At 42.2% G+C, this 16,878-nt stretch overlaps 1 protein-coding gene across 1 annotated transcript in view; it reads right to left on the reverse strand.

The window, feature by feature from the left end:
* Positions 1–436: 436 nt before the first annotated feature.
* The window catches only part of LOC115500704 (leucine-rich repeat-containing protein 37A3-like), a 58,346-nt gene continuing 41,904 nt past the window's right edge, over positions 437–16,878 (reverse strand). The window contains 8 exon segments of the mRNA XM_036064342.1: positions 437–1,127; positions 1,229–1,371; positions 1,451–1,505; positions 3,054–3,103; positions 7,497–7,601; positions 7,983–9,134; positions 9,136–9,791; positions 11,816–11,934. Of these exon segments, the coding sequence (XP_035920235.1) occupies positions 1,031–1,127; positions 1,229–1,371; positions 1,451–1,505; positions 3,054–3,103; positions 7,497–7,601; positions 7,983–9,134; positions 9,136–9,791; positions 11,816–11,934 (2,377 nt within the window). The 3' untranslated portion in view covers positions 437–1,030.

The following is a 16,878-nucleotide window of genomic DNA, read 5'->3' on the forward strand; positions in this document are numbered from 1 at the left end:
GCCACCCAGGCACCCCGACTCCTCCCAACATCCCAAATGTGACTGGTTAACGCCCTCCTCTGCAGAAGTGGAGGGATGTTTGCGTCTTCTGCACGTTGTGCTGCATTATCTCCTGGAATCGTGCAGCCCTGATCTGAGCTGGGTAGGAAAGTAGTGGTAGGTGTGGTGCTGGGCTGAACTGGAGAGAGCCCAGCCGCACGCATCCGACCCTCAGTGGGGTCAGCAGAGGCTAGTGTGGTACAGGTGAACAGTAAGTGCCCCCGCCAATAAGTTTTCTGAAATAAAGGCCTGAGCAGGGCAGTCCTGGGTAATTACTGCTCTCACACATTCTTTACTCTAACCCTCCAGCATCTCCCTGCTAGCTCTCTGAGGGTGGGGACTTTTTTTTTTTTTAAAGAAAACAAACAAAAAAACCCAATGGGAATTATCTACTAGCTTGTAAGGTTGAGGAACACTCTACTTCCACCTACAGATTTTGTGTCCGAGTTTGAGCTCTTGGGAAGAAAGACAGGCCTCAGCCCGACAGTGGAGGTAGGCTCAGCGATCCAAACATTCTGGCAACCCCAAAGACCTTACGGAGGGGCCAGAAAGAGACGATCCTCTATGGGCAGGGGGTCAAGCGCGTTCTGAAGGACTGGTATTTGGTGAGCCAGGGGAGAGAGCACCAGAATAAGCTGTTAATTAACTTAATAGTCTAAGCCCCTTGAAGATACGTTCTCCAGTTTCCAGAGACTGACTGTATCAGGGAAATGAGGGAAAGACGCCCCATTCACCCTACTTTGCCCAGACTGTCTTGTGGAAATACTGGCTACCACGAGGGACTCTGGCTTCAGTCCTGCTTCTCTCGCCTGTGGCCCCTGTTGTCTGTAGATAAATATTGAACTGTTTACGTTTTAGTTCCTTACCATGTGGCTAGAATTGGTTATGGATTTATACATTTCAATATGAGAAGAAAACGTATTTTATAAGCAATGCTGAGAAGCCAGTATCGGAAAGTAAACTTTGTAGGTGGCCTGAGGCAGGACGGCGTTCACTCTGTGACAACCTCACATAGTGTCTCACTCTCGTCACCCAGCTCTTCAGTAGTGGAATCTGTGGCCTTCTCTGCTGTGGCTTTGCCAGGCTCCCTGGGAAAAGGAGAAGAATGCCAAGGCTTTGACTCTCAAAAGGAACAATTCAACTCTTCATAATTTCCCCATTTTAGAGAAAATCTTCCCCAATCACGTACCCTAGTTCCATGTGGAAAATCTCATCTTCATCAGAAGAATCCTTGTCGTGTAGCTTCTGTGCCATGTTTTTCTTGCGTGTGGCATTGAGAGGTCTGTACATGTCCCTAAGCCAAAGTGGCCACCTTCTCCAGAAAAAGCCCTCCTAGAAAACAGAAAGGACAATGTTAGGTCTGTTTCCCCTGCCTTCTCCAGCCACGGTACTTTATCCTCCTCAGATTTACCTGATTGTCACTTTCCTTTGAGCATCTCTTACGCAGCAGAGATCCAAAGAAGCCCCTTGAAGGAAACACACACACAGACAATTAGTGATTCATACCATTTTCCATGCCTCTCACAATGTATTTCTCCAGTCTTATTAGCAGGCAAAATCAACACAGACCTGGGATCTCAGAAATAATTCCATACATGCTGGGCTTTCAGAATTTTCCTGTGTCTGTCCATAATGGCCCCACAGTGTCCCTGGGAGACCTTCGTATGTAACTTGACATGAAGTATAGGCAGGATTTTCACCCTGCTCACCTTCTGGCCCTTGGCCAAGTGCCCTTGTGCAGTCAACAAACTGGGTGACCACACGGCAGAAGCACCTAACTCTCTCCAGAAGCATTGTACATCAGTCCCCGCCAGGCTTAGCCTCCCAGGCATCATTTGCTGGCGGGTGGGGAGGTGTTTCTATTTTCCTAGCTGCTTTACTTTACAAGATGAATCGCACCGAGTGAATGCCTGAGTCCAACCAGCAGTTATCTAGCTCACTGACTTTCACACTGCAGGCAGATGAGGGAGTGAGTCGGGAAATCATCTTAAAACACATGGCTAGCGCTAAAACAGAAAATACTCTTTTTGAATACAAACGGAATAGGGGGTACCTGGGTGGCTCAGTCAGGTGAGCAGCCCAAGTCTTGATTTTGCCTCAAGTGATGATCTCACAGATTGTGACATTGAGCCCTGTGTCTGGCTCTGTGCTGATAGTGTAGAACCTGCTTGGGATTCTCTCTCTCTCTCTCTCTCTCTCTCTCTCTCTCTCTGCTCCACCCCCCCCCCTCCCAAATAAATAATAAACTTAAAAAAAACAGAACAGAAAGAATCAGAGTGTATGGTAAGTTTGTTTTAGAAGGTACTTATGTCTATACGGTATGTGTGCACTGAGTTGTGACTCACATGCAGTTCACAGCCCAAGAACAGTGTAGTCAGAGATGTGCCCAACTGGAAAGGAACCATCTTCTTTCTGGTTCTAGTGGTACTAGTGATACAACCGTCCGGCAAGACATCTTCCTTTTCTCCTTCTCCATCTCATTAGTATAAAAGGAAGAGATAAATGATTATCTAAGGTCTCTCCCAGTTCAAATTCTATTGGGTCTGGATAAAGGGAATGGAGAGCGGGGCCTCGAAAACCAGAAGGAGGAAGAAGGAAGTTTCCCCCCCACTTTATAGGAGGGACTCATGTATTCCACCTTCCATCATGCTTGAAGACTAGCCCCTTCACCCCACGACGTTTGGCCCTCCCTATCCCTTCTCCAGAGCCTCTGAGAAGGTCTGTGGCCAGGCCTGATGCCCACCGCCAGCAGGAACGGGTCTGAACATTTTCACCTCCGTCCCCCCACGATCTTTCTTTAAAGGTCTAGTGAGCAGGTGCTCTGTGCCAGTCCCATTCTAACTCGGGTTTGGCTGGGCAGCTAACTTTGCTGGGTCCAGGCAAAGCATTAGGCCAAATATGTATTCTTTCTGCCTTTGGTGGTTTCCTGGCTGTAAAACAAGGGGATTGAAATAGATGAGTTTGAAAATCTAGTTCTAAAATTCTACTTTAACGATTGCCAGACTAATATTTACCTTGAGCTTCCTTCTTTACCTTCCTTGGCTGCTGCTCTATGACAATAAATCTGTTTTGGAGGAAAACATGATCAAGTTACCCATCACAATAACCACTCCCTCCAAATCTTTATTCATTCCTTTGCATTTTAGGTCTTATCTACCCAGTGAGATGATAACTTTTCCTAGGACAGGAATTTGTTTAATAGTCCTTTGACTCTTCAATAACACCTAACTTGTGTGCAGTTGGTAATACATTTTACTGACTGTCTCAGATAACAGTCAACAGATAATTCCTAATAAAAATTCTTGGGAGGAGGAAAAGAAAAGTGTCTACCAGAAACCTAAACAGCAGCACTGTTTTAATGTCAAGGACAAGAGTAGGATGTCTGTTATCACTGCTGCTATTCATTGCTGTTGAGGAGGTCCTAACTGATGCAGTGGGAAAAAATGGAGTCGTGGAAAGAAGAACTAAGACGTATTTGCATACGAAATTACAGACAAACTAAAAGGCCCAAGAGAATCAACTAAAATTTTATTGGAAGAAATATGAGAATTCAGTAAGATGGCTAGATATAAAATCAAGAGATCAACATGTAAACCTCAATGACTTTCCTATGTCCCATAAATAATTAATCAAAAAACGGAAGAATTATCCCATTTACAATTATCAATAAAAAGGCATAAAGTACCTAGGAATAAACTTAGCAAAGAATGGGTAAGACCTATGAGATGAAAACACTAAAGCTCTTCTGAAGGACATTAAGAAGAAACGAATACATGATGTGAGACACTATTTTCCTAGAATAGTGTACAGATGTCAGTTCCCTTCAAATTAACCTACAAAGTCAAGGCAATCCCATTCAAATCCCAAGACAGTTTTTTAAACAAAAACTGGCCAGCTGACATTTGGTAGAGAAAATGTGCAAGCATAGCAACAAACTGTATGAAAAAGAAGATCACAGAGCAGACATTAAAATACGTTCTTACAGAGCAACTGCAGTTAAGTATGTAGCATGATACTGATACAGGAAAAGAAAACCAGATTGATAGAATAGAGTCCAGATAAAAATGGTATTTTAGATCCATGAAGAAAGAATGAACCATTCAATAAAAGATTTTAAAGTAACTGGATCTTTACGTAAGGGAAAAAAGTTAGATCCCCTACCTCGACCGTACCAAAGCACCACACAGATTCCGTACAGATTAAAAATAAATAAATCACAACGAATATTATAAGAGTACAGAAGAAAATATCAGAGACTATTTTTATACCATGAGGCGAAAAGGCCTTGTTAACAAGACCCATGTCCCATAAGCCATGAGGCAGATATGGTGACGGACTGTCCACACCCTCCTGTTCATCGTAGTCCTTGCCCCCTTGATCCCCTGGATTGTTTGTCCTCTTCCTGTTGATTTATAAAACTCTCTTCATATGAAATATATTAATCCTTTCAAGGGCTTTCACTGAATTTCAATGTTTCAAATATTTGTCAGTGTTTTTATCGTGAAGGAGACGGAACAGTGGGATAGGAGCACAGGCTGACTGCAGGCACAGCTGGGTTCTGCTTTGGGTTTTGCCACAGGGGCCTTAAGCTGATCCCCTTCTATGGATGAAAGAAGGATGGTGATATCATCCTCACAGGACTGTGGGGATTCAATCAGATGTCTGGTTTATTCCAAGCATAAATCGGACAAGACGATCAAATCTATCAAATGTTTCTGCATGTGGTATCAGGTCACAAAGCTTTTTCTCACCACAAGATTATAAAAGTATTGATTCTATTTTCTTCTAATACTTTGACGGGTTCTTGTTTCTCTTTTTTTACATTTACTGAAATATGTTTTTTTAAGGTGAGAAATAGGGATCTGTTGTTATTTTCCTCCCAAATAATTAAGCAGTTGTTCTATTACCATTTATTTATTTTCTTCCACTGATTTGAATACTAAAAGGTAACATTTCAATGTTTATTTATTTTTGAGAGTGACAGAGAGAGAGAGAGTAAGAGTGAGAGAGGGGCAAAGAGAGAGAGAGACACACACAGAATCCAGAGCAGGCTCCAGGTTCTGAGCTGTCAGCACAGAGCCCAACACAGGGCTCGAACTCCTGAACCATGAAATTATGACCTGAGCCAAAGTAGGACGCTTAACCAACTGAGCCACCCAGGCGCCTCTAAAAGGTAACATTTCAAAAGTCCTAGTCACCCACGGATCTGTCTATTGCTGGACTCTGTAGGCTACTTCCCATAAATATTAGGTTGCATTATTCCTCCTTGTGAAATTGACACAATGCCTCATCTCTTCCTTTGAACATCATTATTGTCCACTACAGGAAAAAACTGCATGGTCTCTGTCCTCAAAAAGTGTATCATCTAAGTAGGGAGAGGAAATAATGAAACCACATAAAAAAATATAAACACAAGGTTAAACCACATAGGAATTTAAAACAGCAATAGGAGGGGCGCCTGGGTGGCGCAGTCGGTTAAGCGTCCGACTTCAGCCAGGTCACGATCTCGCGGTCCGTGAGTTCAAGCCCCGCGTCGGGCTCTGGGCTGATGGCTCAGAGCCTGGAGCCTGCTTCCGATTCTGTGTCTCCCTCTCTCTCTGCCCCTCCCCCGTTCATGCTCTGTCTCTCTCTGTCCCAAAAAATAAATAAACGTTGAAAAAAAAAAATTTAAAACAGCAATAGGAGTTTATAGAACTTCCCCAAAAGCAAAAGGCTGCAGGCCACCTCAAGATGCAGAGTACGGACTGGACAATGGCCAATGATTTCTCTTCCCAGAGGTCATGGAAAGTTGACCCCACGCTAGTTCCTAGGCTCTTAGGCTGAGAAATCAGACTCTGATCTCATCAAGAGAGAATGCACTTCTTTCTACATGGAGGCAATATCACCTTACCAATGTCACAGGATTGATCAAAATCAGAATGTCAGGTCATGACTTGACAATAAGGAAAACATCCGTTCCATAGATAGGGCATCTGTGTCTACATGATTGGGCATTACCTCCTGTGGAGACAGGCCTCTGTGGCACACTGAAGCATAATCAGAAGGCTATTTGGTGAGAAGAGAAGTGGAAGAAAAGTAATTAGCTGAATCCAGTGTTTAATGGAAAGGACTGAGGTAGCTAGATCCATCCATCTGCCCCGCGGGCACAGCCCGGCTGGTGGGCCTGACTCTCATCTGCTGCCTGAGGTGCCATCTCTACTCTTAGGCAAGGCTAGGTGGGCACTGCCCATGTTGGTCTCTTCCTCACCATTTCTATGCTTTTACTACTGACCAACCCTCCAGAAGACAGACATGTTTCTCCTTAGCAGTTAATACATCCAGTCAGGTTTTACTCAAGTCTGAGAGACCAGGAAGCCTTACATATCTCTGCTCTGATCCATGACCTTGATATTTCTCTCTTGAGGAGCTGCCTTTTAACAAACTGTTTAGCATATTTTTGTTATCAGGGGAGGGGAATGCGTCACTGTAGACCCTAACAAATGGTGACAATCTCACAGAAGGACTAGGTCCAGGAGTATTACAGTATTCGGGGAAGGCTTTGTGAAGAAAGATGAACTCGAGTTGGCCTTTGAAGGCTCATGGGACTTCCACCAGCAGAGTGAAATAAAGGAATTTCAAGTGGGCAAAGTCACCAACAAAAGTAGGAATGGGCATGGTCTGACTAGGGGATGGTGAGGGGCTGCTTTGGCTGAAATGGAGGGTTGCCATGACAGATGGCAATATATATATATATATATATATATATATATATACACACACACACATATATATATAAGCATATGTATATTTGAATAAATACATTGAATATATATTCAATTTATACATAATTGAATAAAAGGTAAACAGGCAAGCTCCAGGAATAGGCAACTGTAATTATAACAAGCTTTGAGTAGCCTGATGCAGGATTTTAGCTGCAGGGTTTTAACTGAACCTGTTTACACAATGCCTTGCGAAGTGGAGGAGAGGGCTGTAGGTATATCTAATTAATCAACAAGATGACACTTTTATCTCTAAGCCATGCCCTTTCTTCCAAGATGACTGATAGCTCCATGAAGGTGAAGACTATTTCTCTCTCATCATTTTAGCCAACGAGGAAAGAAATCAGTGGTAGTAGGAGGATGACTGGTGAGTGCATCAAATCGACATAATTTTTTTGAGTTGAAGAAATTTTACTATCATGTCAACTGTGGCCTTCTTAGACCTAATGTCTCAGAACAAGCTAATGGCTTGTTATCTTGGTTACAATCCACAGATGTCTCCTGGCAGTGGGGTTCCTTTTAAAATCCCTGGAATATACTTTGCAATAAAAGGACAAAGCATATCTCAGTCCTCCAGACTGAAGAGGGATATCAAGTCGTGATAGGTGGGAAAGTGGCTTTGATTTTCAGTTTGTGGGTTCTGAATCTATTATAAAGAAGGAATATAGTCTGGGAATCGGAATTAATTGTTGTCCTCACCTCAATGAGACAGAAAACTGTGATCAAAACCATCACTACTACAGTCACAGATATTGCCAAGATGAGTTTGTTGTTATAGCCATAGCCTGGAACTTCTTTTGTGAGCTAAAAAAAAGGAAAGAACAATTTTTTTAGAAAACAGAGATAGGATGAAAGTTAACTATTCTTTAACGACTCTAAAACCCCATTCTTTCCGATGAATCGCTTCTAGGTTCTTAAGGAATATACCAAATCTAATGTGATACGTAATCTTAATCGTTAGCATTTTCTTCAAGAATTTATGTATCTTGAATGTTAGGTCCTCTTTTTGTCTACTCTGGGAACAGCGGCACTGTTTCCTAAATGAGCAAAGTGGCAGATCACTGCCTTAGCCAAAATTATGTGGCCAAGACAAGACCCGGACTAGGAGCCCCTGGTCCTTGTGCTTGGGTCCATGTCCTAAACCACCTAAATGTCGAGACCCCACATTTTGGGATTTATCCTCACCTCCCTTGACTCCTGCCCTCTCTGTTCATTCTGGATTTCTGTGCTCTCATTGATATAATTCTCATTTTTCCATTGGTCCGTATCCCACTCTGCCTTGGACACCTTTACTTCTTGCTGCTTGCTGAGAAGTTTCATCAGGAGGCCTGTTCTGGAGATGAGCTTGGCACAGGCCAGCTGCATGTGGGTCTCAGAGCAGTCCATTTTCAAAGTCCAGATAACATGAGAAATGAGGCTTCTCACGTCATTGCTGGGGATGAGGGACCGTAGCTGCTGGTTTAACTGAATTTCAAACAGATCACCTGAGGACGAGAGCTTTGACACAGTGAAGCCTGTGGCTTTTGGGGGCAAGCCAGTGCCCGCATTGTGGTATTCCCATTGTGTATCATTGGTTTGTTTAACGGTCGGCGTAGAGTTGTCTGCAGTAACAGTAGAATTAGCAGTGGAAAGATTCTTACGGTTTGTGAATTCAGGGAGGGTTTGTTCTGGCACAGTAGTGTTTCCTGTAGAAATATTTTCGTCAGAAACATTTTGGGCAGTAGTGTTCTCTGCAGTAGTGTTTTCTCTGTAAGTTCCTGAAGGAGCAAAGAATTCTGGAAAAGGATTTTTCTGAGGACTCAGTTCTCCCGGAGATGAAAAATCCTCTCGTGAAGGGGAATTTATGAGGCTCCTGACTGCAGAGGATGGAGGCCTCTTTGCAAGCAGCTGTCTATTACTGAGTGAACTTTCCTTTCTGGACTTTCGATTCAGTTTGGCCTTGGGTGTTCTGTGGACCACACGGGAGCGACTTTTATGAAAGCGGTGTGTTTTTCTGGGGTGTGAGGCTGGCCCGAAAGCCTTCACATTTCTAACTCTATCATTTGCATCTTGTATAAGAAAAACGCTGTACATGAAGTCTTTTGATTTTTTTTTCACGTCAGGTGGGGATTTTGGAGCAGGGGTGGCAGAAGGCCTGCCCAAAGAGTATTGCTTCAGGAAAGAAGAGACCGCTGCCTTGTGCTCCTCTACGAATGAAGGCTCTGTATCGAAGGAGCTTCCCACCAATTTGCTGGGCCTGTGCGCCACGTGAAGCTCCCCTCGGGATGGTCTCCTGAGCCTTCTTTCCTTGGCCATGTTCTCCACAGACGGCTGGGCGTTCTGTGTCCTCTGGATTGTTCTGACGTCTCAGTTCTTTTAAGTGCCTTTTCCGTATGCCCTTTGGGCCCTTGATGACCTTGTTCACTGTCAGGAACTTTTTCCCCACACTCTCAACTTCGTCGAGGCTCTTCTCCTGCGGTTGGGCAGTTTCCCATTTCTTTGGAAAGATTTGACGTTTAAACTTGGGACCTAAAAGGCTGGAATGTATAAGCATGGCCGTTTTTTCTTCGTTTTTCACCTCATCAATTTTTTCCTGAATTTCTGCATCTAACAAATTTTCCAGAAAGTAGAGTTTTCTCAGTTTATTTTTGTAAGTTGAATTGTTGGATCCAGGTTTAAGAGAAGGGTCCCCTGTGTCGTTCATCGAGTGACCCACGGGCTTGTCTCCCTCTTGCACATTTGAAAACAGAAATTTAATGAACGGTAACAGCATCGATTCTACGTCTTCTAGATTGCCCTCCGAGAAATAAGGCGATATGTAATTGAGTGCACTAATGACATCACTTTTGTCATTGAAGTCTAGCTGCTCATTCATAAAGGCTGACAAACTGACACGATCTATGTCTGAGGATGCCTTCTCTGGCTCAATAGTCAGCTCCATGCTGGCGCTCTTCTTTCGAGCTTTCAATACCTTCACGAATGATCCTTCTGCATTCCTTAGGTATACTTCCTGATCTGTCGAAGAAGAAGGAGAGATGAGTTTTGATAATGAAAGACTGATAGCACAGCTCTTTGTCAATGCACAGTCATACATCCCAGTCAAGCAAATTAAGAATCAGCAAATACTTGAGCGCCATTTAGAGAGGAGACGAACTCAAACTTGGACCTACAATTGGCAACAACCAAAGGAGAAAAAGATGTTTTTTGAAAAAGTAGCTATTTCCTCAGAACATTCCATAGTGTGAATAACTATATTTAGAGTTATTCCATTGGTCCCTAAGGGCCGATTGCCCAGGCCTCAAGAAAAGCCAAGGCTGGAAGATACTCGGCTAAACTGTGTGCAGCTCTAGTGCGACTCCTGGCTTTCACATACCCCACCCTGTCCTGCTTCGGGGGCAGAGGGAGCACGAGTCTTCCTCCTTCTACGTCTTCAGTGGGCTTGAGTTCTTGCTACCATCACATATGCACGGGACAACACCCGTCACTAGCAGGTCCTCATCTGGACACGCCCTCTCCGCCCACCCACCAATTCCTTTGTTTGGTCCCTGCTCCCCTATATCGCACCTCCGGTAACATAAGCTCTAGACAGAAAAAACTAAAAACGAGACCCGCTAAGTCCACCCTGGTTCTTTGCTTCAATTTGGGCAGAGATGTGGGGTATAGGTTAAGAGATTTTCCAGGTATGAGAGAGATGCCACTGTGGGGCGTTCCAAAAAATCAACGGAATGATACTTGAGGTTTTAAAATGCAGAAGGGATAAAGAAACTTTGGTCAAATGCCTACTTTGCTTTCATTTCCTTTCATTTCCAGATTTCTAGCTTTACTGAGAGAACCATCCAGAGCTTCCAACTACATGAAGGTCAAGCGTACAGCTTGTGTACACTGAACAGCACTGTGCAGCTGGGTTTTTCCAGAAGAATTAAACGTATTTTTAGTGGTGCTGGGGAGAGTCAGAGGAGGAGGTTATAAAGGTCACGAGAGAGGAGGAGCAGCGGGCTGGTGGAGCGCCCAAAACGGGAGAGGAGACTTGAGTGTAGGCTACGGCACCTCTGATCTCATTTTTCCTCGCCTGTCAAAGGAGATAAAAAAAAAGCCTATTCTGCCCACCTCTAAGGGAGAAGGGAGTAAGAAAATTGGTAAAACCTTGTTTTGGAAAGTAAGCAACACTACTTACAGAAGTAGCAAAGTGTAATTTATGCTGTGCCCTAGACCATTGACAGGGACCCATATTCAAGCTATCCAGGTGCAAAAGCACATTTTGGAAGTCACCAAGTTAGTGCCAATAAAACCTAAGAACAGAAAAATACCTAAAAGCACCTGTGTTTTGGATAGAAAAGCTTAAGATTCAGAACAAGAGTTGGACAGCCCAAGAATAGAAGAGCCCTCTCATCCGTTAGAACGGTTGGGTAGCAGCTTCTGGTTAGGGAACAGAAACACAGAGGCTCCAAATAAAACTTTTTCAGAAATCAGCATCACTTGTACTCTTACACACTTATAAAAACAACAAAATAAGCAAAAAGGTATCTCCACCTGTCCTATAAGACAAAGGGCACCTGAGACCTAACGCACGTAAAATCAGCTTATAAACTGTGATGCACTATGTGAACAGGTTTTCATTTTGGGGTAGTGGACTTAATAATGTAACTGAGAATCTGACTTTTAACAAAGGAATAGTTCTTAGAAATTTAGGGATCTGAACTCTGAATGAGTAAAAATAATGCAATGACATCATTAGTTTAAAAATTTACCATTGTTAGGGTGCCTGGGTGGCCCAGTCAGTTAAGCATCCGACTTTGGCTCAGGTCATGATATCACAGTTCAGCCCCGCATGGGGCTTGCTGCTGTCAGTGTAGAGCCTGCTTCGGATTCTCTGTCCCCCTCACTCACTCTCTGCCCCCTCCCAGCTCACGCACGTGAATGCTCTCTCTCTCAAAACTGAATAAATATTAAAAAAAATTATCATTGTTGATTAAAAATAAAAGTTAAACCACAAATAAAATAAAAATTTACAAATTTATCATCAGGCAATTAGGACTTACCACAATGTGTGCCATTTGTCAGACATGCACTGTCACAATGTAGCTTGACTGTCTTACAGACAACCTCAATAGTATTTTTAAATTGGCAGAGACAGCAGGCCATACGGCTAGGTAATATCCTATAAATGGAAACACAGAGAATTAAATTAGTGGTAAAGGAGTTACTTGAGTAGGTAGAAGAGACGGGCCAAAGTCATCACAGGGCTGTGCAAAAAGGAATTCTTGAGGCACATGGCCTGGATGGTTGGGTAGGGACCAGTTGGCCAACTGCTGCTCTTGACTATTATAAATACACAGATAGAAGGACAGAGGTGCCCAACAGAAAGGTAAGGATGGCATGGGGTATGGTATCCTTAGAATGAGATAGAGATTAGAACTGGGTGACACGGATCAGTAGTTTAATACACAGGTAACTCCTTCCAAGCCAAAAGTCTCACTTTGGGTGGAGGGCACACAGAAAGAGGGTAGACTTCTAAGAGTCTGAATAAATCTGAAATATGGCCCATACTGAGGATAAAAAGCAATCAACTTTGGCTCAGGTCATAATCTCGTGGTTCATGGGTTTGAGCCCCACATCAGGCTCTGTGCTGAGAGCTCGGAGTCTGGAACCTGCTTCAGATTTATCTTCCTCTCTCTCTACCCCTTCCCTGATCACTCTCTGTGTCTTAAAAATAAATAAATGTTAAATTTTTTTTTTTTAAAGCAATCAATCAAAAACTAATCCATAATCTACACAAATGCTACAATTAGCAGACAAGGACATTTAAAAAAGTTATTATAACAGTATTTCACATATGGAAAAAACCCCATGCCTCTACTTAACTCAATGAATCGTGCAACAACTTCAAGTGGCCTAATATATGTATACTTAGAGTCCACGAAGGAGGGGAGATATAAAATAAATTTGAAAAAATAATAGCCCCCACATTTCCAAATAAGTAAACCCTATAAACTCACAAATCCAGGAAGGTCAATGAACTCTGAGCACAACATGGATTAAACTACATGTTTAGTTTAATCCATTAAACACGGATAAAACTACACCACGGCACATCATAATCGAACTGGTCAAAGCCAACGATAAAGAGCAAATCTTAAAAGCAGCCAAAGGAACAAAACCACACATGACATACAGAGCAACAAAGATATAACAATGACAACATATTTCTTGCTGGAAATAATGTAAGCCAGAACTCGGTGGGGCAACATCTTTCAAGCAGTGAAAAGGAGAGGGGGACCAAATAGCTATCAAGCTAGAATTCTATACCCAAAGCTTTCAAAAATAAAAGCAAGATAAAGACTATCTGAGACATACAAGAGCTGGAAGAATTCATCATTAGCAGGCTTACACTGTAGAAATGCCAAAGGAAGTATTTTTTTAAATGTTTATTTGAGAGACAGAGAGAGAGGGCACGTGCAGTATGCGTGTGCAAGGGGGAAAGAGCACTGAGGAGACAGAGAATCCCAAGCAAAGCCCAACGCGGGACTTGAGCTCACAAACTGTGAGACTATGACCTGAGCCAAAATCAAGAGTTGGATGCTTAACTGACTGAGCCACCCAGGTGCCCCTAAAGAAAGTATTTTTAAGCAGAAGGAAAAAGGATAGCAGACGGAAATGTGGATCCACACAAAGGAATGAAGAACATTAGAACTGGTAACTATATAGGTTATCATTTCACTTCACTATATGTATGATTATCATTTCACTATATGATTTCACTTATATGTAGAATCTCAGAAAAAACAAACAAACAAGGGGTGCCTGGATGGGCTAAGTCAATGAAGCATCCTACTCTTGATTTCGGCTCAGGATCTCAGGGTCCTGAGATCGAGCCCTGTGTCAGGCTCCACGCTCAGCATGGATTAGATTAAGATTCTCTTAAGATTTCTCCTCTCTCTCTCTCTCTTCTCTCTCTCTCTCTCTCCTCTGCCCCTCTCCCCAACTTGTACACTCTGTCTCTAAAATTAAAAAAAAATACACCAAAAACCATAAGATACCTAGGAATAAACCTAATCAAAGAGGTAAAAGATCTGTATGCTGAAAACAATAGAACGCTTATGAAAATAAATTGAAGAAGACAGAAAGAAATGGAAAAACATCCCATGCTCAAGGATTGGAAGAACAAATATTGTTAAAATGTCTATACTACTCAAAGCAAACTACACATTCAATTCAATCCCTATCAAACACCAGTATTTTTCACAGAGCTAGAACAAACAATTCTAAAATTTGTATGGAACAAGAAAAGACCCCGAATTATAATGTTGCGAAAAAACAAACAAACAAAGCTGGAGGCATCATGATTCTGGACTTCAAACTGTATTACAAAGCTGTAATCATCAAGACAGTATGGTACTGCACAAAAACAGACACATAGATCAATAGAATAGAATAGAGAACCGAGAAACGGAGCCACAAATATATGGTCAACTAATCTTCCATAAAGCAGAATATCCAATGGAAAAAAGATAGTCTTCGCAATAAATGGTGTTGGGAAAACCGGACCGTAACATGCAGAAGAATGAAACTAAACCACTTTTTTACACCATACACAAAAATAAATTCAAAGTGGATGAAAGACCTAAATGTGAGACAGGAAACCATCAAAATCCTAGAGGAGAACACGGCAAACCTTTTGATCTCAAAAGCAACTTCTTACTAGACATGTCTCCAGAGGCAAGGGAAACAGAAGTACAAAGGAACTACTGAGGAGTGCCTGGGTGGCTTAGCGGGTTGAATGCCTGACTCTTGGTGTTGGCTCAGGTCGTGATCTCAGGGTCGTGGATTGAACCCCGCATCAGGATTCTCTCTCCACTTGAGATTCTCTCTCTCCCTCTCTCTCTGCTCCCCCCATGCATACATGTATGTGTGTGTCCATGTTCTTAATTAATTAATTAATAGGGGCACCTGGGTGGCTCAGTTGGTTAAGTATCTGACTTGGCTCAGATCATGATCTTACAGTTCGTGAGTTTGAGCCCCGTGTCAGGCTCTGTGCTGACAGCTTGGAGCCTGGAGCCTGTTTCAGATGCTGTGTCTCCCTCTCTCTCTCTGCCCCTCCCCTGCTTGCACTCTGTCTCTCTCTCTCAAAAATAAACATAAACAAACAAACATTTTTTTAAATGAATTATTGGGACCTCATCAAGATAAAAACCTTCTGGGGCACCTGGGTGTCTCAGTCGCTTAAGCTTCTGACTTCAGCTCAGGTCATAATCTCGCGGTTTGTGAGTTCGAGCTCCGCATTGACTCTCTGTTGACAGTGCGGAGCCTGCTCAGATCCTCTGTCTCCCTCACTCACTCTCTGCCCCTACCCCACTCTTGTGCTCTCTCTCTCAAAAATAAACATCCATTAAAAAAAGATAAAAAGCTGTACAGCAAAGGAAACAATCAACAAAATTAAAAGGCAACTGATGAAATGGGAGAACATATTTGCAAATGACATAATCTGATAAAGGGCTAGTATCCAAAATATATGAAGGACTCAACACCCAAAAAATCAAATACATAATCCAGTTAAGAAAAGGGCAGAAGACATGAATAGACAGTTTTTCAAAGAAGACATCCAGAAGGCTAACAGACACATGAAAAGATGCGCAATATCACTCATCATCAAGGAAATACAAATCAAAATCACAATGAGATATCACCTCACATGTGTCAGAATGGCTCAAATTAATAAGTCAGGAAACAACAGATGTGGAGAAAGGGGAACCCTTCTGCACTGCTGGTGGGAATGCAAACTGCTGTAGCCACTCTGGAAAACAGTATGGAGGTTTTTAAAAAGTTAAAAATGGAACTACCCTACAACCCAGCAATTGTACTACTAGGCATTTAACCAAAGGATACAAAAATGCTGATTTGAAGGGGCATGTGCACCCAATGTTTATAGCAGCACTATCAACAATAGCCAAAGTATGGAAAGAGCCCAAATGTCCACTGATGGGATGAATGGATGAACAGATGTGGTATATATATACAATGGAGTATTACTCGGCAATCAAAGAGAATGAAATCTTGCCGTTTGCAACTACATGGATGGAACTGGAGGGTATTATGCTAAGTGAAATTAGTCAGTGAAAGACAAAAATCATATCACTTCACTCATATGAGGACTTTAAGAGACAAAACAGATGAACATAGGGAAGGGAAACAAAAATAATCTAAAAACAGGGAGGGGGACAAAACAGAGAGACTCATAAATATGGAAAACAAACTGAGGGTTACTGGAGGGGTTGTGGGAGGGGGGATGCGCTAAATGGGTAAGGGGCACTAAGGAATCTACTCCTGAAATCATTGTTGCACTATATGCTAACTAATTTGGATGTAAATTTTAAAAAATAAAAAATAAAACAAGGTAAAAAATAAACAAAAAATAAACAAAAAAACAAATGAATGAATAAACAACAACAAAAAAGAGAAAACACTTGTAAATATGGAGAACAAACTGGGGATATGGACAAAATGAGTGAAAAGGGTTAAGAGGTACAAACTTGCAGTTATAAAATAAATAAGTCACCAGATGAAAAGTACAGCATAGGGAATATAGTCAATAACACTGTAATATACTTATTGTGGTGATCACTGTGTTGCACACCTGAAACTAATTTAATATTACATGATCTATATATACTTCAATAAAAGAGATAATTGAGGGGCACCCAGGTGGCTCAGTCAGGTAAGCATCTGACTTCAGCTCAGGTCATGATCTCATAGTCTGTGATTTCAGGCCCCACATCAGGCTCTGTGTCTACAGCTCAGAGCCTGGAGCCTGCTTCAGATTCTGTGTCTCCCTCTCTCTCTGCCCCTCCCCCACTGGCACTCTGTCTCTCTCAAAAATAAAAAAATAAAAAAATAAAAAAAGATAATTGACTATTTAAACAAAAAAAAAATAATATGGTGTGCTAAAAGTAAAATGTATGGAAACAATAGCACAAAGGTCAGGAGGGGATCAATGGAAGTACACTATTTATTGTAAGGTTCTTATACTATTCATGAAATCATATAATATCATTTGAAGATAGACTGTGATAAGTTAAACATGAACATTACAAACCATTAAACAGCT

Source organism: Lynx canadensis, chromosome E1 (genome assembly GCF_007474595.2).
Source record: "Lynx canadensis isolate LIC74 chromosome E1, mLynCan4.pri.v2, whole genome shotgun sequence".
Taxonomy (NCBI): Eukaryota; Metazoa; Chordata; class Mammalia; order Carnivora; family Felidae; genus Lynx; species Lynx canadensis.